The sequence below is a fragment of the Colletotrichum graminicola genome, assembly GCF_000149035.1.
Source record: "Colletotrichum graminicola M1.001 genomic scaffold supercont1.3, whole genome shotgun sequence".
NCBI classification, from domain to species: domain Eukaryota; kingdom Fungi; phylum Ascomycota; class Sordariomycetes; order Glomerellales; family Glomerellaceae; genus Colletotrichum; species Colletotrichum graminicola.
In genome coordinates this window covers 1,184,720-1,208,668 of record NW_007361007.1, presented here as the reverse complement: position 1 = coordinate 1,208,668, position 23,949 = coordinate 1,184,720, and the positions used below count along the sequence as shown (strand labels likewise).

The window sequence follows — 23,949 nt, the reverse complement described above, 5'->3', positions numbered from 1 at the left end:
ACGCCCCTCCATCACTTTGGCTTGTCACCACACACGTATCCGTTGGCTAACCCATGATTGGTATTCTGCACGTCTGGCTCTACATTTTCTCAAAAAATTATTGCTTTCCCTCTTGGTCCTTTAGGGGTTTTCTTGTTAGGCTGTGCACACACCTCCCCCATCTTCCTTCCCGCTCTGCCTCCCTCTCGCTCCGGACTCGTCCTCTCACAGCGCAAGCCGCAGCGATTACATTACACTGCGCTCGCTCTCTGGATAGCGAAGCAGTGCGGAAAAGCAGAATTAATAAGAAAGTGCGCTCGTCCGTGACCCGACCCGCCAAGTTCGTACGTCTGTTTGGGTCATTCCACGTTTTAACATCAACAATATACCACAGCCCACATCGTCTTACTCGCCTCCCTCGTCTTCTCACGACGATTCTCATCCCCTTCTGACCCGCACATGCTCCATACAACGAGCAGCGAGCGGCCTGGCATTATACCCAGCATCAACCGAACAGTACCGTAGCGTCTCATCACCTCCCACACCTAATTTCACGCCCCCCTCCCCCCATCCCGGTCGGTTCTCATACCCACAAATACGGGCCCTCCCTCCATCAGATAGTGGTCGCATTCCCATCCCCACTGCCTTTCTTGTCCGCTATTCATACAAAAAAGTTCCCGGTTCCCACTGCACGCATCCACGTTCCCGCCTGTTCACCACAATTTCGACTACTTGCTACGAACCTTCTTGATTGCCCGCCTCCGTCGAGGCAACTTCGCCTCCATTCACCAGTCGCCTCACTAACGAGCCACCACATCTTACAATAGCTCACCAGCGATTTACGACACCCGCTTCGCTATGGCTCGCGGAAACATCGCCCACGTAGAAGACTTTGACGAGGAAAATGGCGTCGTCATCCAGGGAACCGGGCAGTACGCCCAGTCGATTGCTCCAGGAAGCTCAGGCAAGACAAAAGCCAATAGCAAGTCCCGCAGGGAAAAGACGACGAGAAGACCTGCCACCTCCCCGCAACACGCTCTGACCGACTCGGATGACACCGTCCACCCTGTCGTATCCGATAAGAGGGAGAGAGAAAGGGAGAGACGTGCTGGAGAGAGGGAAGCGGCGGCGGCGGCGGCAGCAGCAGCAGCTGATAAAGATGCCCGCCGAGAGGAGAAGCGTCAGCTCAGGAAGGAACAGGAGAGGGCCGCCCGCCACGCTGAGCGCGAGCGCGCTGAGCGGGAGCGAGAACAGCGTGAGCGGGCTACCGCCAAAAAGTCCGCAGTGCGCCCGTCAGCAAAGCACGTCAAGACAGCACCCGTTGTCCATGCCCAGCAATCAGACCAGTACAGAAGGCCACGATTCGATGACGACGCCTCGCAGTACGGCATCCAAACGACATCGGGTTCGCGGCCCAGAGCCATGTCAAGCCGCCCAAGCAGCTACTATGGCCCAGGTTCCCGACCTCCGACGTCCAACAAGCAATGGCATTCCACTCAGGCTGCTTCACCTTTTACCCCGGCACCGAATCCTTCGCCCTTTGCGCCATCTCCTCACGCTCCTCCCCTTGCTTCTCAGCATGCTCCATCGCCTTTCTCCCCGGGCCCAATACCGGTTCCTATGCATGAGCAATCCCCCTTCGCCCCGGGCACATCATATCCCCCACCAGCTTGGGGCCCAGGGAGTGCTCCGTACCCGATGCAGCCACCGCCTCCGCAAACGCCGACCGACTACTTCCCCCCAGACCTCATGTCTAGCAGCCCTCGGCATTCTAACCTGGCTCGACGCTTCCAGCAGAGGCCTTCATCCGCCATGGGACATCGATCCATGTCGGTATCTTCTTTCGACTTGGAGGATTATGGGCCGACCTACGAACAAGAGAACATCGTCAGGCGGCAGTCGCTGAAGATTCGGGACGTTGAAGATCGCAAACTGATGCCGCCGCCCCCGCCGCGTTCGAGGACGGCTGTTCCGTCACGACAGGCACTTCGCCCTCCGCCTCCGCAGCGGCAAATTGCGTCTCATGGCTACGAGTCGGATGATTTTGATGGTGACGAATCCATGTACCAGGAGATCGTCCCTCGAGGATACGAATATGATGATGGTGTGGTTTCCAGGCCTCGTTCGCACCGCCGGGGCTCTAGCACGTACAGTCGTGAGGGTTACCAGATTGAGCCCGTTCCGGCCTCCCGCAGTAGCCGGCGTCATTCATACATGGCTGGTGAGAGCAGCAGCATGTCGCAATCCAAGTACGACTCTGCTGCGGCCGCTGCTTTAGCCTACCAGAACGGCGTGAGCGGCGCTGCGGAACCTCTGACTGCTGCAGCTTTGTCCAAGGCCGAGAAGAAGAGCAAGAGCAGCAGGTCCAGTGGGAGCAGCGGGAGCCGCGATGAGAGCGAGTTTCGACGCAGTGCTACTACACGAACCACTCGGTCGTCCACCGGCGACGGCGAGGACATTACCATCAAAGTCACTGGACAGGCTGTCCTTAGGGTCGGCAACGCTGAGATCCAGTGTCAAGACGGTGGTGAAATCAACATCAGCCAGCCAGGACGCCTTGGTGGCAGCGACAGGGCCAGCACTATCTACTCTGACGACCGTCGGAGCCGCATGGAGCGACTACCAATCCGCGCTCGGTCCCCAAGCCAATCCGACTCTTACAGTCGCGCCCAGTACGATGGCTACGAGCATCCAAGAATCCCGTTTACCTGACGGGCATAGCTTAACGAAGATGACGACAAGACGCAGTTCTCCTTTCACCATTTGCACAATCTTATTAGAGCGAGCGTTGTTTCTGCACTGTACCCGGATCGACAGTTGTATCGATATGGTGGTTGGCCTTTATTATTCCTCTGTTTTTCTCGCTCTATTTCTTCACCCCTTTCTGCTTCTGCGCCTGCTTCAGGTCAACTTTCTGGCAGCGGAAAAGTTTATACCCAAAGCGGAGGCTGTCGCGAGCTCTGCTCTTTGAAATTTTCTCAACATTTTTATACCATTTTTCTTTTTCTTTTTGCAGAATGCTTCATGTACATCCGGATTTTGGTTCTGTAGCGGTAAATGACAATTTGGGATTGGATGGCTGGATATGCTTTTGGCATTCGTTCGTTTTCTGGGCATATGCGGAGGAAAACCGAGTACTGGTATCTCGCCCTGGTGAGAGGGGGCATGGCTTTCCCACCTGACCTGGCGAAGCGTGTGTCGTATTTTCAGCACGGCGTACGAGTTGGAAGACGACTTGATAGACAACCTGCATCGGGAAGTTCGCACTTCTTGTGCTTTTAGGAAATGACGGCACTTGGGAAATTGTCATGGGCATGTACGGGGTTTCATTTCTTCACTTCTACTTAGAATCAAATTTGGCACGATACCATTAGGATGGGGGAGGGGGCAGCTGCTCCTAAGTTAACATCGTTTGGGGGGTTACCATGGCTATCAGTCATCACCAGCTTGGGCCTGGAAAAGGAGGAATGGGATGGGCACGCACGATGCCAGGAAGCGGGCAATTTGCCCCTTCACGGCAAGGACAGATACCCCTAGGATGGCTGAGCCATATAGGCCGCAATGAACAAAAAGTGTTGGAACAGCAACCGCGCAGAATCAACCAATCGTCTCGTCATGATGGTGCCGGCAGTCTGGCACGTCTGTGTAGATTAGCTCAAGGCCAAAGTTAAATCCACACCCTCTCATCCCAAAACGGAGGGCCGTAAGCGATCAGTTGCCATATAGGGCAGTCCGATCAACAGCTGTCAGAGAGAACCGCCTCGGATGGCAGACTCTACACGCGGGTTGTTCTATAGGAATGTTCAGATGAAAACGGTTGAGCGCATGTTTCCCACATAGTCTCCCCAAGCCTGTTAGCTTCCAACAATTGTGCCTGTCGTTCTGACACATGGTTGAAACGGGCGGTTCGGTTGTCGGGAGCTCGAGGAGCGCTGCTCGTAACGATTGGCCGGCTTCAGGAATGCGCCAGCACACGAGGAGCTTGATCAATGCGATGGATGAATATGGGCAACGGGCTTTTGTTCGAACCGTTGGCTTTGTGCGGGAGGACGTGCTCTACTGCCGCCGTCCATTGCGTCCGTTTCGATGCAACGGGAAAGTCTGGTGAGGGTAGCGGTGATTAGGTAAGTTACGGTTGGTTGCTGGGTAACGGATGGATATATTTACTTACGACGTCATTTGTCGGGAGGCTGGGAGTAAGAGAAAGATGGAGAGCAGAGACCCAGCTCTAGTATAGTCTAAATCAGGCTTGGAAAGGCCAGCCAACCGAACCAAGAAAATACCTAGTAAGGCATCATCAAATTGGACGACCGGATCCCGGACGATAATTCAGGCTGGTGCTTACGAGTGGACAAGAAGAAACCCGAGCGAATGCGAAGAGCAAGGAAGCCACCCCCCCGGCACATTCCCCCACCAACCACCTCACTTGCCATCCCAGCCACGGCAATTTCTGGTTTCTATAGGAACAACACGTCCACCACCACGCAGCTGACCGGGGAACTCTTCTCTGCTCTGTAGTTTTCGAGCTTTCATCTGCATCCAGCCTGAATACTGCCGCTACCCATCTTTTTCGATCAAGGTGGATTGCAAAGAGCATTCCATATACAGCATTCACACATACTGTCTCACTCCCGATTATCGCTGGTTCTACCAGCATCTTCAAACCCTCCTTGGAAACCGCCGCAACCTACTCGGACTTCACCTGAAGTCCACTGCCCACCATGGCCCCGGCCGTAGTCACCGGCCTGGCGCACCAAGCCCGCTCATTGATCTCGAGCCGACAACTCTCAAGCCTCCCGGACACAGCAGACATCGCAGCCCGGGCCTTTGACGCCTCTGTCGGACCTCTCGCCGCTCGATCCCTCCTCCTCGCCCGCGACAGCACCGGCTACAAGGAGGACCCTCACGTCGGCGTCACCGACCCCCAGAACATCAACAACACGGCCGTCTTTGTCATCTTCGGCCTGATCGGGGCCACCTTCGTCATCGGGGGTATATGGTTCTTCTTCTGGGCCAAAAATGGCGGCTTCTACTTCAAGGAAAACGACTGGGACGACTACAAGTCAACCGTTCTGCGCCGGAGAGGGCCCAACGGAACACTCTTATCCGGGGCTACGCCTACAACACAGCTGGGTGGCGGAAGTGTGTACAAGGACTACGATGACAATACAACCAGCATCTCAGGAACTACACTGTCGGGCATCACGGCTGGAGCAAGCGATATCGCCGCCCGCGAGAAGCGCGAGAGGAAACGCGAGAAGAGGCGTAAGGAAAAAGAGGCCCGCCACAAGGAGAAGCACTCAGCCAGCAAGAACTATGACGAGACGGGCGTTTTGATTGACGAGGAGGCGGAGCGTGAGGCCAAGAAGCACTTGCGATCTTACCGCCACGAGAAGCCTGCCCGCGTCGGCGGCCTCAATAAAGAATCCGAGGCGTCTGAGTGGGACGGCTCAACTAACCCTACCGAGTCGTCCGTCTCCACCAACCTGCTCTCCGCCCGTGAAACCACGCCGACGTCGACGCCGCCCAAGAGTAGGACGGGCGGCATTCGCAAGGTTTACAGCACGGCGGACCGCAACGAGGAGCGCGAGCGCCAGCGCATTCGCGCCGAGGCAAAGAAGCTTCAGGAGAAGGGTCGCGCCGCCGGCAGCTCGAGACGTGATTTCAGCTTCCAACGCGCGAGCACCGTGGCCGAGGACCAAAACACCCGTGGCTACGCCCTGCCCCCGCCCCAGGAAGAGCCGGAACCGAGCATGCCCGGTAGCTGGGCAGAGAGCGATATCACGAGCGCGGTGGAAAGCGATATGGGTCACAAGTCGTACCACCACGTCATCCCCGGCCTGAGCAGCCAAAGCGCTGTTGGTAGTGAGTACGCGGATGAAAGACGGAAAAGAAGAAAGGAAGGCCGCCGGAACCGCGACCATTGATCGAGAGATGAACAATGGTCAGAGGAAGAGAAAAACGAAACCAAGGCCCCTTGTGACTTGGGTTTCAGATGAAGCAAAAGGATACGAATGAAGAGCAAACTGTGATTGGCGAGCATCTTGCGGATTATGGCGTTGGGATTGCAAGTCGTTTAGTGGTGGTATTGGAAGGGCTTTACGGGATATGTAGATTAGCAACGCGATCATGTAGATTGACGATGGGAGGAAACCAATGAGTATTCATCAATGAGGCGTCCTTCCAAGAGAATGTTCTTGCCCTCCAATTACACCATGACCGTGTTGGAAAACCGCATGAAAGTCTGGCCTGGTGGGTACAAGTTCCAGCTACAATACGGCGTGGTCGTGGTGCACCTTCGTCAGTGGACCCTTTGCGCTATAGGTATGGTCTGATTATTCAGCTATGCCTCCGACGCTGTAGCGGGATAGCCCCACGGTTAGGTACTTAACTATGGGTAGGTAGTTTAACAACGGCATCCATGCAAGTGCGATGGGCGGCAGAGGCCGCTTTCGGGGAGGGGAGAGGAGCAATCACAAAACAAACAAAAAAGGATCCCTTTTTTTTTTCCGGTGGGGGAGGGGGAGGGGGAGGGGGAGGTTGGGAGCAATAATCATGTCGCGGGCTTCCGACAGATTCACTTTGGCTCCTCATTCACTTTCCCCCATATCTATCGGGTGCAGGTAGAGATCATCATCTGTTGCCTGCAGGAGACGCCGCGCGAGCTTCCATACCCAGCCAGTTCCACGCCATTTTCACGGCGGACCTCGCTCGGCTGACACATTTGGTGGGGGTTGCTGCATTGCCCCTCCCTCATCAGCATCATAGCATAGCTGTCTCTCTGTCTGCTCCCACCGGCCACCAAAGATCCAGAACCAGCCAAAGCGTTGGGTACGGTTCAATCCATACGGCCATCACTTACGCCGTAACTGGCCCAAACTAGACACATTGGTGGGAGGCCAGCGGCAGGGCCCACGACAGACAACGGCAGCAATGGCGGACGATGAGCAATGGAGCGGTATGGAGAACACGATTGAGGATCCGGAGGAGACGAGGGTGATATTCTGCGCGCTGGATTCGTTTCTGTGAGTTTTTTCTAGCGGTGTCAAGTTCATAACTCGTCCATGTTTTTCTCTCGGGCTAGCAAGCGATGTGGGAGTTGAGCGACACTGCATTCATCTTGGTCTACTACCTGAAGCCAATGGATATTATTCCCCCGTGATCTCATCATGACCTGTACCATCTCCCATGTGTGAATCTTACTAACACATCCTGCTAGCCAATATGCCAAAGTGGCACATTTCAATGTAACCCACCTCCGCCGACAGTCGTTCTACGCCCTGCCCCAGGCGCACTGGCAAATGCTCGCCGCACCGCCCTTCAACTTCCTCGACACCCTTGAGCGCACCGACGAGGCCATCGAGGCCAATGCCGAGCTCGCTCACGCCATTGCACACAACGGTCTGCGCTCCTTCCACCTCGTTCCGGAAGGCTCGACGGAAGAGCCGCGCTTGCCCGATGCCTGGGTCGGGGTCGCTAAGCACAATGACACCGACAAGGCCCGCAGCACTCTCCGCCAATTCTACCGCGACTGGTCCGCCGAGGGTGCCGAGGAGCGGCGTGTATGCTACGATCCCGTGCTAGACGCCGTCGACCGCGAGCGTCAAGCACGCCCGTCACCCACATCGGCCCCAGCAGAGCCTCTCAAGGTCCTCGTCCCCGGTGCGGGTCTCGGCCGTCTCGTTTTTGAGCTATGTCGTGCGGGCCATGACGCCGAGGGCAACGAGATATCCTACCACCAGCTTCTTGCCTCATCGTATATCCTCAACTGCACAAAGACCGCGGGGCAGCACAAGATCTACCCCTGGGCGCACTCCTTCTCCAATCACCGCACCCGGACGAACCACCTCCGCAGCTGCGCGGTGCCAGACATCCACCCGGCGACGCAACTCGCCGCCGCGGGGCCCTCCGCCGGAAGCATGTCCATGTGTGCCGCCGACTTCCTCTGCCTGTACGCCGACGACGATCACCGTGCTGCGTACGACGCCGTCGCCACCGTCTTCTTCCTCGACACGGCGCCCAACCTCGTGCGGTACCTCGAGACGATCCTGCACTGCCTGCGCCCGGGGGGCGTGCTCATCAACTTCGGCCCGCTGCTGTGGCATTTCGAGAACAATGCCCCCGGGAACCACGGCCGCGACACAGACGGCGACGGCGAGCACGACTACAACAACTCGTCGGGCATCGCGGACCCGGGCAGCTTCGAGCTCTGTGACGATGAGGTCATGGCACTGGTTGAGCGAGTTGGGTTCGAGGTGGAGAGGCGCGAGACGGGGATCGAGGCGCCGTACATCCACGACCCGGAGAGCATGTTGCACACGACGTACCGCGCGAGCTTTTGGGTGGCAAGGAAACCTCTCTAGATTTGGCGTTCTGTCAAAGCCATGTTTCTACCCGTGGGATTTATATGTAACAGAGATGGGTTCATACGGTTATGATATCTTAGAACGGCATGATGGACCCTTGGTCCGGTGGGTTCGCAGACATGTTTGGCAATCAGCGCGATAATACACATTTTTGTTGACATCACCAACACCCTATCCCAGACTCCATATGCAGTAAAGCAGCCCCCTACAACTTGGGAGGAACATTGAGCTCCCCACGCTGCCACAGCGATCCGCCGTCAATAGCAATCACTTCTCCGTTCACATGCGACCCCGCACGGCTGGCGAGGTACACCACGGCGCCCGCAATGTCCTCGGGCCGCCCCAGCCGGCCCATGGGGTTCCCCTTGCCGATCTTGTCGGCGCCGCCCCCGATGTCGAGAAGGCCGTTGGACATCTTGCTCGGGAAGAAGCCAGGGGCGATGGAGTTGACCGTGATGTGCCTCGGTGCCAACTCCAACGCCAGGTTTCTTCCCAGGTGGATCACGGCCGCCTTGCTGGCGCTGTAGCCGTACGTGCCCTGCTTGCCCAGCGTGCCGACGCCCAGACCCGCCACCGAGGCTGTGATGATGACGCGCGCAGGGTCCTCCGTGTTGGCTGCCTTCTCTAGCAGCGGCGTGAAGAGCCGGATGGTGTTGAAGACGCCCTTGACGTTGAGATCCATGACCTTGGCAAAAGCACTGTCGGGGTGCGTGTCAAAAGCCTCGCCCCAAGTGGCGCCGGCGTTGGCGAAGAGCACGTCGACGCGGTCCGTATGCTTCTTCACCTCGGCGACAAGGTGCTCGACGCCCTTGATGTCAGCAGCGTCGGAGGGGACGGAGATGGCAACGGCGCCGGGGGACAGGTTGGGGAGGGCGTTGAGGGCCTTGCAGGCCTCTTCGCAAGCGGCGCTCTTGCGGGAGGAGATGAAGAGCTTGGAGGCGCCGGCTTGGAGGAAGCTGTAAACAAGACCAGTTAGAGAGATGGATCACGGTGGATTGACACGGATGGACATACGCGGAGGCAGCGTGCAGGCCGAGACCACGAGAACCGCCGGTCACAACGACGACCTTGCCCTTGAGGGAGAAGAGGGAGGGAAAGTCGTTGAGCTGTGCTTCGGCCATTTTGTTCGGTCGTTTGGTCAATTGCAGAGATAGAAAGCAACGTCAAACTGCGATATGCCAGGCACAGGTTGGACATATAAAGGAGGTTCGGGATTAGGAATGCGCCGTCTGTTCCCTGCCCAGAGTTAGTTCAGCGCTGGCTGTTAGAGACCCCTGGTCGGTGACGTTTGCGGGGAAGATACCGAGCCTCGGTTGTCCGCTAGTTCCAGTTTCACAGCAGGGGCGAAGCGTGGGTCGATTGTTAACGGATAGCATTTTGACTCTCGGATGCCTAGCGCGAGATGTGCAGTTATGTAATCTGAACTTTGAGCTCCCTGTGAGCTCTTTGTAAAACGGCAAGCTCGTGATAAGTCAATTTTAAGTAGAGCTACATGTAGACGTTTATACTAAAATCTCATGGCGTGGGTTGGACACGCGACGCTTGGCTGACTTCTGCAAGTCTCTAAAAGTCCTGTATCCTTTTGCGCAGATTCCACAGTAATGTGCTTACGAAGGTCATGACAGCAGTGCAACGTTGGACCCCGGAGGCCGGTCCGTGACACTAGTACTAACTAAAGCCCTACTAAAAGCATAAAGAAAATACACTTCACAAACGTACTTTTTATTACTATATTTATACTGATATTTGTCGGTATTCCCTTTACCTATTCTACACTACAGTGAGATATAGGAGGCGTAATGACATTGAGCTCAGAGTCGTTCTCGTGCTAACGAGTCAAATATTATATAGATAGTAAGAGATTCCGTAAATGCAATCTGCCTATGCCCCCCTCCCATGACTTCCACTGCTGTTAAGTGTCTGCATCAATGCTGTTGATGCTGCCAACTCCTTGATGAACCGCCCATGTGACGTAATGACCATTGTCCGACATGATTCAAATTCGGCGTGCCGAAGCTTTAAATACAAAAGGTTGTTTTCCTTCTTTTTTTATAAGAAAAAAAAAGTAACATGAGATGGCCGGACTGTCGGCAAAATAAACTGTCGTCCAATCGTGGTAGAGGAGCATTTAAGTATGCTCATCAAAACGTATATAGTCTTAAACTGTGCGGCTGTCATGACGAAGACGCAAAAAACGTTCGCAAACAAATTGTCTGCTTATCTCTTCGACCTACGATGCGAGTGCGTCTTCCTTTCCCAGCATGTGTCGACAGCATCCGCAAAGTCGTCCAAAGCATCAGGGCTGATGTGACCAATGAAGAAGACCTTGACATTGTGTTCAATAGTCACAAGCTTCGAGTAGTTGACACGAGAAGCTTTATCAAGTTTTTCTCCATCGACGGTGAGTTTCGCTCGCACGGGAGCGAATCCGAGCTCTGGCTCATTCTGTAGTGGCCGGTGGGGCTTGTTGTGATATACCATACCGTGCTTGTGAGCTTTCACGCCCTTCTTTTTACAGGCCTTGCCTTGGTACGTGAGGATAGGTCTGCAAAATTTAGTACAAGAAACTAATATGAGGCCTGGTAATACTCACACGCAGGTACAATGACCTTCGTCATTGGCAACAACGACAAAGCGGCGGAAGCCGACGAAGAGAGAACCGCCATAACGATCTTGAATTGGTTTTCGATCTGATATGGTCGGTGTCCCTCCGAGGCTTGTGCCCGACGGCTCACACCACAGAACTTTGAAGATCTAGTACAATTAGCCAGCGGAAACATAGCCTGAGTCACACCACCAACCGATCCAGGACGAAACTTGTGTGACGGTTCGACAACGTAGCCTATACGCGATTAGCCAAGACCAAGACCAGAGTTTATAAGGCTACTTACGTGGATCTAAATCCTCGTTGGTGCCGAATGTTCCACTGATGCGACTGGGCTCAGCAAAAGATGTAGTATGAGACACAGGGGGTGTTGGCCCTGTTGGTGTTCGCGTGCCGTCATCTTCACTATCTGCGTATGCTCCTGTTGCAGTCAGATACCGGGCTAGGTACTTAGCAATTGCAGTCAAACCCACCGTACGCTGGCTCTGTTGATGGCCCGCCTTGACTCTCTTTTCCATATGTCTCTGCCAAAGCTTCCTGTAGGATTGCGTTGTCGTAGTCATCTGTGTCTGTCGTCCCGTAACCAGAATCTGTTAATGTCAGTTAGGCCCCTAACGCAAACCCGGAAGACTTACCTTGACTATGAGCGGTTGCACCTGAATCATGGGCTGCCGTGTACACATCATGTTCATGGTACATGCTTTCTGTACTATTTTGAGGGGGTAAAACTGCTAAATCGTCAGTCGCTTGTTATTACGTGGGTGAGGGCCTATACAATCTTGATCCTGATGCGCAGCTGGGTCCGACACATAACCCTGGGGAGCCTCCTGCTTGGCACCCCAGAAAGGGTCCAAAGGCGGGGCTGGATCCGCGGGTGGACTATCTTCCCCATCATGCGGCTGTGACTCGTACGCCGTCTCCTTGCCCTTCCTTGAACGACTCGAGTTGTCGTATGATGTTGTCGAAGTTGGATACGTATAAGACGTATCTGCATCGTGTAAGCCAAAGCAAGCTTGGACATCGTCTATCAACTCACTATTCCCGTCATCGCCTTGCGGGGCGTAGCTATAATCGCCGTCTGTTGTAGAAGTGGATGTTGACAGGTTGTCAAAACCGTTGGTCATCTCCTCAACATTTGGCTGCTCGCGTGGGATCGTTTCGACAGGTTGTTGTAGAGTGACCTGTGTTTCTTGCCAGTGATATTTCGGCTGACCTGTCTTGGTCAGCGATATCTCGACTTGTCCTGGGCCCACAACCTACCATTCTTCATGCAGTACATGTAGTATTTTCCATGTTCGGGCGACCAGATCCAATCGCTCCATGGACTACTTCCTCCACCGCCACCACCACCACCGCTACTCTTCGACTTGCTTTTGCTGGACTTGCTTGACTTCATGATGGCATCATGTGTCGACACTCAAGACTTCTGGATATCGGTGCCGGTCATGAGTGGGCCACCAAGTAGGGCCGGGCTCGGGACGGAGACGGCGTCTTGATAGCAGCGTCAGCTTGAGCCGCAAAGGAAAGAGACAAGAGACCAGCCGGGCCTCCAGGTGTCGGGGTCGCGGCAGGATAAATGGAAATTCCCGCCCAATTGGCTGGAGCAGCTGTACGGCGACGCGTGACGTATCCTGGGAGATGTTACTGGCGCAAGGCAACAGTTCTCTGCAGAAGGGGTGGGATGAGCTTCAGCGAGCCTGCATCGTCTTGCAGGACACCTGAATCCTGAGCTTGGGTGAGTAACTCCTAGGTAGGCTGGAAGGTCGGACCTAAGCTGAAGGAGTGGGAGAGGAAGAAGGTCGGGAAACGGGGGACGGAAGACGAGAATCGGGACGGAGACGACAAGAAGAGGGTGTGGCACGGTACAGTTGCCTTTTGTTCCGGCTCTAGCCCTGCAGGGTCGATAAGAACCTCCTCTCGTTACGCACCAGGTATTCCACTCCCGCGTGGAGCAAGTGACAGAACAACAGCCGCAAGATGGACTTTGGTGGTGGTCTCACATATGGGAACCCCCCCCCGTCTCGTTCTCTTCGCTGTTTGGAGTGCAACCCAAGGAGCTCCCCATCCCTGCTGTATGAAGGCCCGAAGAGGATTTGCTAGCTGGCGGCGGTTGGCTCGCGTGTTTGATGGAAATGTCGTACCGGTACAAGCGATTGGAAAAGGACGACGGGATCAGGCTGCGCTTTTCGTCGAGTTGCGTCTGGATGTGGCACGTCTTCCCGCCAGTAACGACGAGGATACCCACGACCCCGCGCAGTCCGTATCCACCTGGCAGTGGACCGTTGACGGCTTCCCCCCACGGGAGCTCAAGCTCATTAGCGGACCAGCTGACACATCTGGCTTAGTATCAGTATTGGCAGCAGCGCAACTCCTGGTCCGTCTCCGCTTAGAACAGGGGCCTAGGACCCGGAAGGAAGGTGGGTCAGCTTACCGGCAAGGGACAAGGTGGTTCCCCCAACGGCTTCACGACCCGGCTTGTGGCTGGCCATCCTTCCTCTCACACGTCTGTTACTGCTGCTTGCTATTGCTGCTGCTGGCATGCAACCGTAATTAGCAGCTTCTGCGGGTGGTGGTGACTGGAACGAGCCGCGTCCACTACGTCCACGACGACAATTTTGAGGTCTCGCTCGCTTCACTATTGTTTTTCGATTGCAGGGCAATCAACGCCGACTTCTCCCTTCTTCCTTCTTGGGTCCATCGGAACACCTCATAGCGATGGCACAGTGCCGCGTCCTTCACGCACCATAGCTTCCCTTCATGGCCACAATCGACTACTCTGGCCGACGGGGCTTTGCCTCGAGCCCGCCACTGGATGATCCATCTCACGAGCATGATATAACGTCCAAAGTCAAGTCTATCGATGGTACCGATAATGATCATGATCGACTTCCACGGTTGCCACAACTACCACGGCCACGACCACGACCACGACCTCCTCCTCTGCTAGCGTCGATGCGACCGAACGTATTCTTCCATGAGTCCTCGATGGCCCCTTTGCCTCTGCAAACAGAGCCTGATATATCTCATCACCACCACACTGTCTTTCAGGCTTTGGGCCCGACCACTCTATGTCCTGCGTCTCGAGATGATCGACAAAGAACAGATTATATGTCTAAACATCTCCCTCCTCCTCCTCCTCCGCCGCCGCCCGCGCCGCTTCACCTCGGACGCCGACAACCCGAATCAACCACCTTACTACATACACCACCGCCACCCCCTCCCCCACCGCTGTCGACTCTTAATACGGCCCTCAAGAGTAGAGGAGCGATCAACATCCCGATTCAACGAAGTCTATCTCCATCTATGTCGTTATCCTCAGGATCATGGCATCAAGAGTACACCAGTTCAGAGTCCGAAACCAGCTCCATGGATGCCGATTACTTTGACCATCAAAATAGGACCACGTTTCCACCTCTTCTGCCCAGTGCCAAAGGCCGGACTTTTGAGCAAGGAAGAAAGCAACTGACCGACTCTATCACGAATAAGGTCTCACGTCTTGAAATTTCTCAGAGCTCTGTCCCCAGCTTGGTTGCATCCGATGCCTCTTCGGCAGCATCAGTGGCCTCTATAGAGGACGACGGTGTTCAGGAGCTTTGGATACAGATGAAGGAGCGGCGTCAACGGCTGAACTTAATCAAAGAAAACATGACTACCAAGCGCAAAGCTCTCCAGGAGCTGCGTCGTAGGAAAGATGAAGCCGATAACACCTTCATGCATATGCTCCGCCCCATTCTTGTTAGGGGTCGGCAAGGTCTACCGGGCATGTCTAACGAATTGCTGGACAAACGCTTTGCAGAAATGCAGTCACTTCGCACAGAGTATCATTGGCTCGAGTCCGGGTACGAGGAACATGAATTCGCGCTAGACGAGCAGGAGGTCGAACTTATCAAAATCGAGACGCGATTTTTTAGCCTTCTGGCTGCGGGGAGCGGGAGGAATATTCGATCAGCCCCTCACACGGATGATTCTGAAGACAGCGAAGCTGAGGAATCAACGGACATACCTTATGAGCTGACCGGCATTTCTCGTAATGGACCGACCGACGATTCCCATCCGCTCTGGGAGGATCTCGTGTCTGCAGTCGGAGACTTGAGCAACGCCAGAGAAGAGTACGATGATCTTCTCCTCTACCACAGCCAATACACCTACAGCATGGATGTAAAAAGGTCTGCTAGGAAGCCGCCTAGCGCGGAAGAGATCGAGTTCATGGACGAATTTCCGGAAGAAGAACGCGAGAAGCGACAACATGTCGACCACCTTACGGAGGAGGTTGACAGGCTCAAGGAGATTTGCAAGCAAAAGGGGGCAATGAAGAAGCATCCATCCTTCAAAATCGCGTATGCTCTCGACCCCAACATTGGAGATGATCTGTCACTCGACAGCCCTCCTCCAGAATCGAAGACCCTCGCTCACTGGCAGTTCCCGGAGCTTTTATCTTGCCCCGACCACGTTCTCCGACCGGAGCCGCTGACGGCTCTGGATGAGCTGAAGCGCGCTGCAAAAAATCCTCTTGACAGCCCAGCGAGGAATCTGCAGCTGTGCGCGGCTCAAAAGGAATATAGCATCTCCAAATTGATCACCGAGTTTAAAGGGGAGGACAAGTCTGATTTCATCACCAGGTGGCTCCTGCACCAGCTGCGGACTTCGCCACTTGCAGTTGAGCTTCTCTACTCGACCTTCACTCAGACAATTCGACTAAAGATTAAGAACTTTCGCCGTTGGCAGCAAGACGTCCTTTTCCACTGGTGGAGAGACAGTGCGGTGAAACCGCCGGATGAGTTCTTCGGCCCACTTACAGGAAGCGGTAGAGTATGGCCTGGACACGAGGCAATTCCTGAGCACATCTCAGAACCTCTAGGGCACGGCATGCAATTTTCTACGCCACCGAGAGCATCGACCGAAAACTGGACGGGTGGCAATGGACAAGCGTATGAGGATACGAGCTGGCCGTCAGCAATTTGATGAGTTTGATCAGCGAGTGCGCTTTTGATTTCATACTTTACGCGGCGTCGGGATCCATACGCACTTGTGAGCCTTGGATACAAACGGCACGAGGCTACATAACATGATCGTATCTGGATTCGGATGACGGATTTGCTTTACTTGGGCAGCCTTTTTGATACCCAGTGTTTTTGGTGTGTACAGATATGATATCGTGAGGGCTCTTTACTTTCTGGATTGGATCATGGGCTATGCTGTCAGATTATATTGGGAATTCAAGCTTATATTCCATGGGGGGCATGTAATCCACGCGGGATGGTAGCAATCATGTTCGAAATTGTATCTATTTGCACATTTATTCATTTACTACTAGTAACTGTTGGGGGGCGATCGAGTTTGCGGCATAAACTAGCCCGTTCAGCCGATATCTAATCACCATCGCTTTGGCTAGCGCACGAGAGCGATATCCCCACACATGTCGGGACGAACCATGGAGAAGGTCCAGTATGGAATGGTAAATCTAACAGCCGATGTACCGGTACATAAGCACTATCTCGCGAGAAACTAATGCAAGTCCTACACAGCATTCTACAATGGGTCCGAGAGTGCGGAGCTGAGAGAAGTGAGGGGCCAAGCAAGACACACATGTGATCAGTCCCGCCGTCCCGCTGAGGATGGCGCTACAAAGAATGCACTCATCGGACAGACGGGGGGGGGTTCACGGTAGGTTGTCGTGGACGCAGTGCACCTCCGCGAGCAAGTGAGATGGCTGACGGCGAGATTGCAGCCAAGTCCACGAGAAGCTTGGCGGACATGTGTGACAGCCCTTTCGGACTCTTTCTTGAAGCTTGGATAGCAGCATGACCAACCAGAGATCCTTGGCAATAGCAGTGACGACAGCCTGGATATACAAGTAGGCTGTTTATTGGAATTAGAATCGGCATCTAGCGGCGACGACTGGACTGGATGAAGTGGTTTGGGAATTGTACTTGCGCGGGTTGCAAAGCTGCCCTCGGCCTTTTGCATTCCCGTGGACGGTGACGAGCCAGGGATGGATGCATCCGCAGGGCTGAGGACGAATCATCAAAACGTGGCGGGAGACTTGGGAGATGTCAATGTTGTTAATGGCTTGTTTCGTATAAGGCCGCGACGTCTTTGGCGGGCGGCGGTTTTGGTGGTGGTGGTGGTGCCACGTTCCGATCAAGCCATCGAGCGTCACGAAGAGCCCGACGGGCATTGCGGGAAGCATGCCATTGTTGTTCAGATGTTATTCGACGCCCAGATTTCAGTGGGAAAAGGGGGGGACGTGGTGGGCAGTTTGATATGTATTCCGGCAATGCCAACAGGAAAAAGCTTGCAGCCTGCTTCTGGCGATGATCGCATTCCTGGTCTCCCAATGCAGTCAGCCTGTCGGGCTGAGGGGAATACGTCTGCTCGGTTTTACGACCTTTCCAGCTCGGCTTGCTCTATCACAAGCCAAACTCCGACGAGTATCTCCCTCCATGTCCTTCCTGTCTGCCCGCCTGCTCTAGGTGATACAGGCAGTTGTGGATGCCTGTTGACAATGAGGGCAGACGAGGCAAGCTCAACCAGATAAAAATCTATGATTTCCGCATCGCCATATACGACGGGTCGGGGCGGCTTGTCCTTGTTTGGCATAGCCCGGTGAAAGCATGGTGACAAGCCGCTGTAATATGCAAGGAAGGTCAAGACAAGGTCCCCGGCTGTTCTCATTTGCATGAAGGGGGCGTCTTCTTCCACCGAATGGATGCATGGAAATGTCAAAGTGCAAAAGACGGGCGGGCCATTTATTATCATGTGTTTGGTTTATAGGCTTAGCGGGACCCTATGAATGATAAAGAGAGGTCTTCCTGTATGGTAGTTTGCGTTTCTTATTGGTTATTTACTGTGGGAACCGAAAAGAAAAAAGAAGAGAAGAAGGTATTCCTTACTGCCCACAAGCTTACCGTAAATTGATTGGGTGACTTCCTAGCAGGTATTAAGAATGAGAAAAAAAACAAATGCTATGTTTCAATGCCTCGTGGCGGAATCGAACCGCCGATCTTCTCATGACACTAGCATACTAGTGAGACGCTATACCACTTAGCCAACAAGGCTGTTGATTGCTTTTTCCCAATGGTGGTCAATACATATATTATTATGAATATCAGCACAGCCAGACGATACTGTCAGTAATTCTCCAATCACCCCTTTCATGAGGACGTGGAAATCAACCGAAGCGGCGGGATATGATCTTTAGCGATGGTTTCTATTTTCTCTCTCATTGCGAAGAATTCTATACACATGCAACAAGCAACAAGCAGCAACATAAAACAAACGGACGACTCTAATGTAAGATCTCGCTGTCCTTGCCTCTAATGATATTCATACGCGGCACTCCCGCGATGGACAGATTGATCATATATGTGTCTCTGGTCATATGTACAATGGTATTTCCTCCATAACCCTTTCCGATTTGTCCGTCCAATACCCTGGAGCTCCAGGCCCGCCACCAAAGATCCGAGAGCGCGGCGTCTGTATACACGGCATCACTGTGATTTGGTTCGTGGGAGCCCCCTCCCCAATTACCGAGGTTTGGTCTACACCTCTTTTATATTGATCCATCTCTGTTGCACTACGTGGCTCAAAACGCCACCGTCCGCCTCCGAAATAGGATTTCCGCGTTGGGGTCAGGTGACTTGCTCATTACCATGATACTTGGCTTTGGCCGCGTCTCCCCGTCCTTAAGCTTGATATCGTAGTTGAGCAGGAAATACGCCAAGACCAGCTTGATCTCGTTCCCTGCAAAGAATCTGCCAGGACAGGCGTGCTTGCCAGCCCCAAAGTTCATGTTCGTGTCGCTAATGCTGGTGAATTGCCACCGGTTGGCATCCTCGTCAGACTGTTGTCGTAGCTTGTAAAACCGCAGCGCGTCGAACGTATCGGGATCTTCAAAATATCGTTCATCGTGCGAAATGCCAGCCTGTGGCGCCAGTACCTTGGTGCCTGGGGGCAAGTGAGTGCCATCAGAGAGATCAATTGGCTTGACAACTTTGCGTATGAAAGATGCTGAGACGTGTTAGCCCAAGCTTTGGCATCTGTCATGTCCAACTCACTAATGTTTCCGGCAAGACGCTGGGTTTCCTTCATGAAGCTATCCAGCTTCTTCAGCTTGGCCATGCTGTCTTTCCTTGCCCAGCCGTGCTCAACCTCGAGAACTTGGTGCGCCTCTTCCCGCAGCATGTCCTGCGCCTCTGGGTGAGCTGCGAGATCGTAAATGCAGTCGGTAACCAAATTGTTGGTCGTGTGGATTGAGGCTGCCGCCAGAATGAGCTGCAGGTGTGCCTGGGACCTGATGTCCATTTTTTCATCTTCCGGCAGGGCTTCGACGAGCCATTGAATCAAGTCATCTGGTGACTTTTCGCCGCTCGGCATCTCCAGATCCCGCAACCTCTCTTCTATGATTGGCTTCAGCATCGCGCTAGCCTTGTCGACGTCGTTGCGAATTTGTCTCAGTTCCGACACCCCATACTGCGCAATAGGCCGGGCCCACCCAGGGAACAGCTGCATCTTCACAACGGCAACGAAGACGTGAATGGCGAAGTTGATGCTAATGTCCATCCACTGCTCCTGTCGGTTGATGTCAGGGCCAACGAACGCTCGGCCACTGATCCGTGCGATAGCTCGAAGGGCGAAAGGTTGGAATTTTATCGGCGTCCAATCTGGAATGGTAAGTATTGAGCGGTTGAGATGCCGGCCGGCGGCTTACCATTGCAGTCGGGAAACTCTGTGGCCACGACGTATTCGAGCTCTCCCTTCAGTTGGGGCACAAGACGCGCAAGGTTCTGTGAAAGCCTGCACCTTACGAGTGTCGACAGCATGTCTGCATGGTCACCCAAAGTGAAGTTTGTATATTTGCTTAACATGGCCTATATGGTCAGTATGATAGATGAGTGAAACAAAACTGGAGGCATACCTCATCTACGGCCTCCGTGGCACTCAGGATCTCTTCAGGCAGGCCTCTGAGCTCCCCGATCAGGCTTGCAGGTACCAGTACTTGCAGGCCCTCCGTGGCCTTGATCTGATATACAGTATCGCGAAACTAAGAATGTTATAAGTAACTCGACGACAACGAAACGTTGATTGCGTCAACGTACCTTGCTATAGCTATCGCGAATCAACGTCTCTGCATCAAACATCCACTTCGTCTTGGCGGCCTTGTAGAAAGGCATGTTGGGGATCGTCTTCTTCCTGGACTGAAATAGCCAAACTACCAAGAGTACGGTGCTGATGGCGACATAGTAGTTAATGTGCCTGCCCCCGGGTACCACGCGAGGCAGGTTGAGTTCCATTGGCATGGACGACATGGTTGATGTCTGATTCATTGGGGGCGCGGTTGACCTTTTCGAAGGCGTTGTGCGTCCAGAATAATGTACGCGTCAAGGATCGGTCCTCAATTGAAAGGGGATTAGAACGCCACCACGTTGGCACGAGCTATGTCGAAATCAAATCGCCTCGCTATCGTGAAAGAATGAAAGTTGCCTTGCCGCAGCACGAGGGGAAGTTTGACGACTCAGATATGTCTCCCAGACATTGGCCATTAGAATGAGCAAATTACTAGCCAAGCCTGGTGCAAAGTCGACGGCCTGATGATGGCATAAAGGTTGTTCGTGGTCGATAAGAGACAAAGTCAAACAAATGCAACGCCAGAAGTTGACAAGAGTCGATTGCTCGGCCGCGTCCCGTTCGTTCCTCAGTCTCTTCGAGTAGTTGTCTGGTATGTAGTTGGTGTCGTCGAGTTTCAACTATCTCCAGCCCCCGGGGTCGGAGAGGACAGACAGGAAACAGACGAGATGGTGGTTTGGGTCTCTCAAGCAGTAGAAGCCGTGAATAAAGCGAAAGAAGACGAAATCGGAAGAAAGAAAAAAAGTACAGATCAAATCGAAAATCAATACGGCGCGCGGCGCGCGAGCGCACATACCAGAAACACGGACGACATGCAACACAGGCAAAGCAGGGCTTCCCACTCTCCCCTCCCGGCAACAGGGCCAAAACACAACACAAGCAACCCCGACCTCGACGGCACCTCACTCTCTCGGGGCCGGTAGGCTTGTCCTTGCGCCTGGGCTGAGCACGAGTGAAATCCGAAGGGTTTGGGAGTTTGGACCGACTGGGACGTGATCGACCTCTGCTTCCTTGGACGTCGAGAGCGGTTTCGCGGACTTGCCAGGCGCATCTGAAACATGGAGGTCAACAGGAGTCGTTCGGGAGCTGCCACCTCCGGATTTTAGCTTGCTGCCACCAGTCGTGCCTCAAAGAAGAGCCCCAAGCATCGGCTCACCAGTGGTTGAGGCGTCCGTTTGAATTGCCATCCATCGCCCGGCGTCCTTGCGTCCACAGCAACCCTTGGCCCGGCTGGTCTTGTGGTTGCTGTTAGCAAATGTTGATGTTGATGTTGATGCTGTACGGAGTATTGATCAATCTACCTACCTACCGAGGTACCTTGGTCATCGATGTTTTAGGTAATCTTCCCCTGTACGTAGCGTACCCTCCCCCTTGGGGAGGGAAAAAGAAACCGGGACCCATACAGTTATCCTCAAGTGCTCTTTCTCCTGTTTCGCCCCGGCAGAGACATCCAGGAACCGTCCCCAGTCTTGGTGATGTGCCCTACCCTACCTACTGTACTTACCTAAACTAGGTACCACCTACAGGCTACTAGGTACCTACCTCTCTGGCACGGATCCAGGGGCATCTTTCGGCTCGCTTAGCGGCCGAGACGCGCCAGAAATTGTTAGTGTTGCGCAACTCCTCCACATTCATCCCATCTCCGACTATCTTCTAACCTCAACCCACCCAAGCCCTTGTCTTCTCGAAGCATCGCCTCATGCTTTCGCAAAAAGCTGCTTCTTCTTCTTCTTCCTTTCCTACTTGTTCAATTTCGCACTTTTATTCCCCGTTGCGTCCAAATCTGGGATCTGCCCCGAGCCCACTTTGTCCGCCCCACAAATGCAACATGTTTGGGAAATCCGATATTCGATATCGCCCAACCTAGTTGTATACCTAGATTTCCTGCGACGAGCACACTTTGACATTGGGAGTCACCCGTGCCGCCCGCCCCCAGCCAGCTAGGTACTATGAACAGCTCCAACACCAGAGCCGCCTGCTTTGACGACGTGGCAACCAACCGACGACAATCAGGCATCCCTTGACAACCACAAAGCCTTGTCTCGGATCCTGCCGCTAGGTACCTCTCGCCGACGGCGCAGTCATGGGCTCCGTGTGGGCTGTTTGTCGTTGTTGTCTTACTCCTTTCCATGCAAGGACCCAAACTTGCTTGTCAATTTGTCCGCGCAGCTGAAATCACCATGGCGTCTTTCGCTGCTAGCACACACACACGGGTTGCTACAACTTTGGGAAACGCATGCCCCGCCTGCCAAGGATGATGTCCTAGTGTAGAATAGGCACATGGGTAATCCTCCGCGAGGGCAGTATTAACCGACGTCGCCCAATGCTTAGCGCTTTCCCCCCTGTCAGCCTCTCCGGCTGGTTCCATCCATCCAAGCAAGCCTAGCAGCGGCCGTTCCCTATGTGCACGGAGCGTTGAGGTACGCGACGCATCTACAGGATTTCCTATACTCCGTACTAGGTATGTAACTGGGAGGGGTATGCGACATGTAGGGAACATGGCCACAAGTTCACAATTCCTCACGGTTCGTCCACGATCATCCCTTGAAGCAAACAACACACTGCCAAGCCCGCCCCTAGTCGTCGTCGATGTTGCCCCCTGACCAGGGTTCGTATTCTCCTCACTTGAGGAACCTTGCAGTCATCGTTTTTGGTGGATGTCGAGAAACTCCAGTGTCAATACTTACCACCCTCTTTGCCAAGACGGCAGCCGGCTTCTACGTCTGCAAAGCTTGTCACGGTACGGATACTGTTTTCAGCTCCGAGGAGGACTGCGCGTGCTTCGTCCATCGTGTTTTAACCATCTCTCGCAATGTTGTCACCCAGTGAGCAGACCTCGCCAATCCGGGTCGAAAAGCAAACGCGGGTCGGGCACTGTTGGTTCGTTCGTTCAATGGCGATACCGGATAAGCCGTGACTACAGATCAAGCATGCAGTTTTGCCACGGTATCTGCCCGTTAGTCAACCTTTACAAGGCTCGCACTGACCGGACGACTCGAGGGCTAATTAATTAATTAATTACTCTTCTGCCGGCACACGTGCCGACCCGAACGTGCTCTTTCACAAGGGGAAATCCAAACGACCGACTGACTACCTACTACCTATCTGGCCCCTGTCTGAACCTGATCCCGCCATAACATTAAGTTTTCCGGGGACGCGGCTCGGTGTCGACCGTCAGGCATCATCAGAATGGAACTGTGCCAATGAATGGACAGATGAACGGAAACCACTAAGCCACAGAAAAATGCCGTGTTCTGTTACGTATCAACAACCAACGCACTGGAGTTCCATTGTTCTCACATGCAGTCAGCTTCAGTTGAATGACGCCGCGGGCAAAGGCCGGCTCGGCTGCTGGTATTCGCAGATCAGCGAAGTCAGCCTTCATCGATCAGGAGAGAGAGAGAGAGAGAGAGAAGTATTTGACCAATTTGACCGACTGCCAAAGCGAAGAAGGCCAAGCAAGCACGCAGATAAGAGAACGGCAGCAAAAAAGCAGGCAGGGTTCCTTCCTCTCTCTCCCTTCTCCTACTTACTATATATATCTATTATCCATCCACTTGCCTGCCCCAAGTCGTGGGCGGTAGGTAGGTAGGTAAGGTAGTATGTTAGCCAGCACTGAACCTTGTTGGCACAAAAGTTGAAGATGCGGTCAGTGTGGATTGAACACACGACCTTCAGATTGATTGAATGAAGTTTCTCGGATCGAGATCCGCTTCAGTCTGACGCTCTCCCAACTGAGCTATGCCCGCAGCTTATCTTCGGATGGTAGATGAGATGAAAATGGTGGCTCATATCGTGGACAGTCAAGAGGGCACCAACCCTGTGTCCGGGGCGGTGAGATTGACGGTGGAATCCGGCTGAGACGCTGGCCCC

General features: G+C 53.9%; 7 protein-coding genes and 2 non-coding genes across 9 annotated transcripts; 4 read left to right on the top strand and 5 right to left on the bottom strand.

Annotated features, from left to right (window-relative positions):
- Window positions 1–837: 837 nt before the first annotated feature.
- On the top strand, window positions 838–2,691 carry GLRG_01251 (uncharacterized protein; the record flags this gene model as incomplete). Its single annotated transcript, XM_008091936.1, has 1 exon — window positions 838–2,691. The coding sequence occupies one exon, from the start codon at window positions 838–840 to the stop codon at window positions 2,689–2,691; it is 1,854 nt and encodes a 617-aa protein (XP_008090127.1).
- A 2,009-nt stretch (window positions 2,692–4,700) lies between these two features.
- GLRG_01250 (uncharacterized protein) lies at window positions 4,701–5,906 on the top strand (the record flags this gene model as incomplete). Its single annotated transcript, XM_008091935.1, has 1 exon — window positions 4,701–5,906. The coding sequence occupies one exon, from the start codon at window positions 4,701–4,703 to the stop codon at window positions 5,904–5,906; it is 1,206 nt and encodes a 401-aa protein (XP_008090126.1).
- A 1,006-nt stretch (window positions 5,907–6,912) lies between these two features.
- On the top strand, window positions 6,913–8,342 carry GLRG_01249 (uncharacterized protein; the record flags this gene model as incomplete). The annotated part of the gene is made up of 2 exons (XM_008091934.1): window positions 6,913–7,004; window positions 7,199–8,342. 2 exons carry the CDS (start codon window positions 6,913–6,915, stop codon window positions 8,340–8,342), a joined length of 1,236 nt encoding a protein of 411 aa, XP_008090125.1.
- Window positions 8,343–8,550: 208 nt separating this feature from the next.
- Window positions 8,551–9,466, bottom strand: GLRG_01248 (short chain dehydrogenase; the record flags this gene model as incomplete). The annotated part of the gene is made up of 2 exons (XM_008091933.1): window positions 8,551–9,301; window positions 9,360–9,466. The coding sequence occupies 2 exons, from the start codon at window positions 9,464–9,466 to the stop codon at window positions 8,551–8,553; spliced, it is 858 nt and encodes a 285-aa protein (XP_008090124.1).
- A 1,096-nt stretch (window positions 9,467–10,562) lies between these two features.
- GLRG_01247 (uncharacterized protein) lies at window positions 10,563–12,346 on the bottom strand (the record flags this gene model as incomplete). The annotated part of the gene is made up of 9 exons (XM_008091932.1): window positions 10,563–10,890; window positions 10,939–11,099; window positions 11,147–11,187; window positions 11,237–11,371; window positions 11,424–11,540; window positions 11,586–11,678; window positions 11,726–11,938; window positions 11,987–12,163; window positions 12,211–12,346. 9 exons carry the CDS (start codon window positions 12,344–12,346, stop codon window positions 10,563–10,565), a joined length of 1,401 nt encoding a protein of 466 aa, XP_008090123.1.
- Window positions 12,347–14,316: 1,970 nt separating this feature from the next.
- GLRG_01246 (uncharacterized protein) lies at window positions 14,317–15,912 on the top strand (the record flags this gene model as incomplete). Its single annotated transcript, XM_008091931.1, has 1 exon — window positions 14,317–15,912. One exon carries the CDS (start codon window positions 14,317–14,319, stop codon window positions 15,910–15,912), a length of 1,596 nt encoding a protein of 531 aa, XP_008090122.1.
- Window positions 15,913–17,926: 2,014 nt separating this feature from the next.
- On the bottom strand, window positions 17,927–18,008 carry GLRG_13045. Its single transcript has one exon. It is a non-coding gene; the product is annotated as a tRNA-Thr (tRNA).
- A 527-nt stretch (window positions 18,009–18,535) lies between these two features.
- Window positions 18,536–20,258, bottom strand: GLRG_01245 (cytochrome P450; the record flags this gene model as incomplete). Its single annotated transcript, XM_008091930.1, has 5 exons — window positions 18,536–18,960; window positions 19,008–19,613; window positions 19,661–19,820; window positions 19,868–19,993; window positions 20,049–20,258. The coding sequence occupies 5 exons, from the start codon at window positions 20,256–20,258 to the stop codon at window positions 18,536–18,538; spliced, it is 1,527 nt and encodes a 508-aa protein (XP_008090121.1).
- A 3,462-nt stretch (window positions 20,259–23,720) lies between these two features.
- On the bottom strand, window positions 23,721–23,825 carry GLRG_13044. Its single transcript has one exon. It is a non-coding gene; the product is annotated as a tRNA-Phe (tRNA).
- Between the last annotated feature and the right edge of the window lie 124 nt (window positions 23,826–23,949).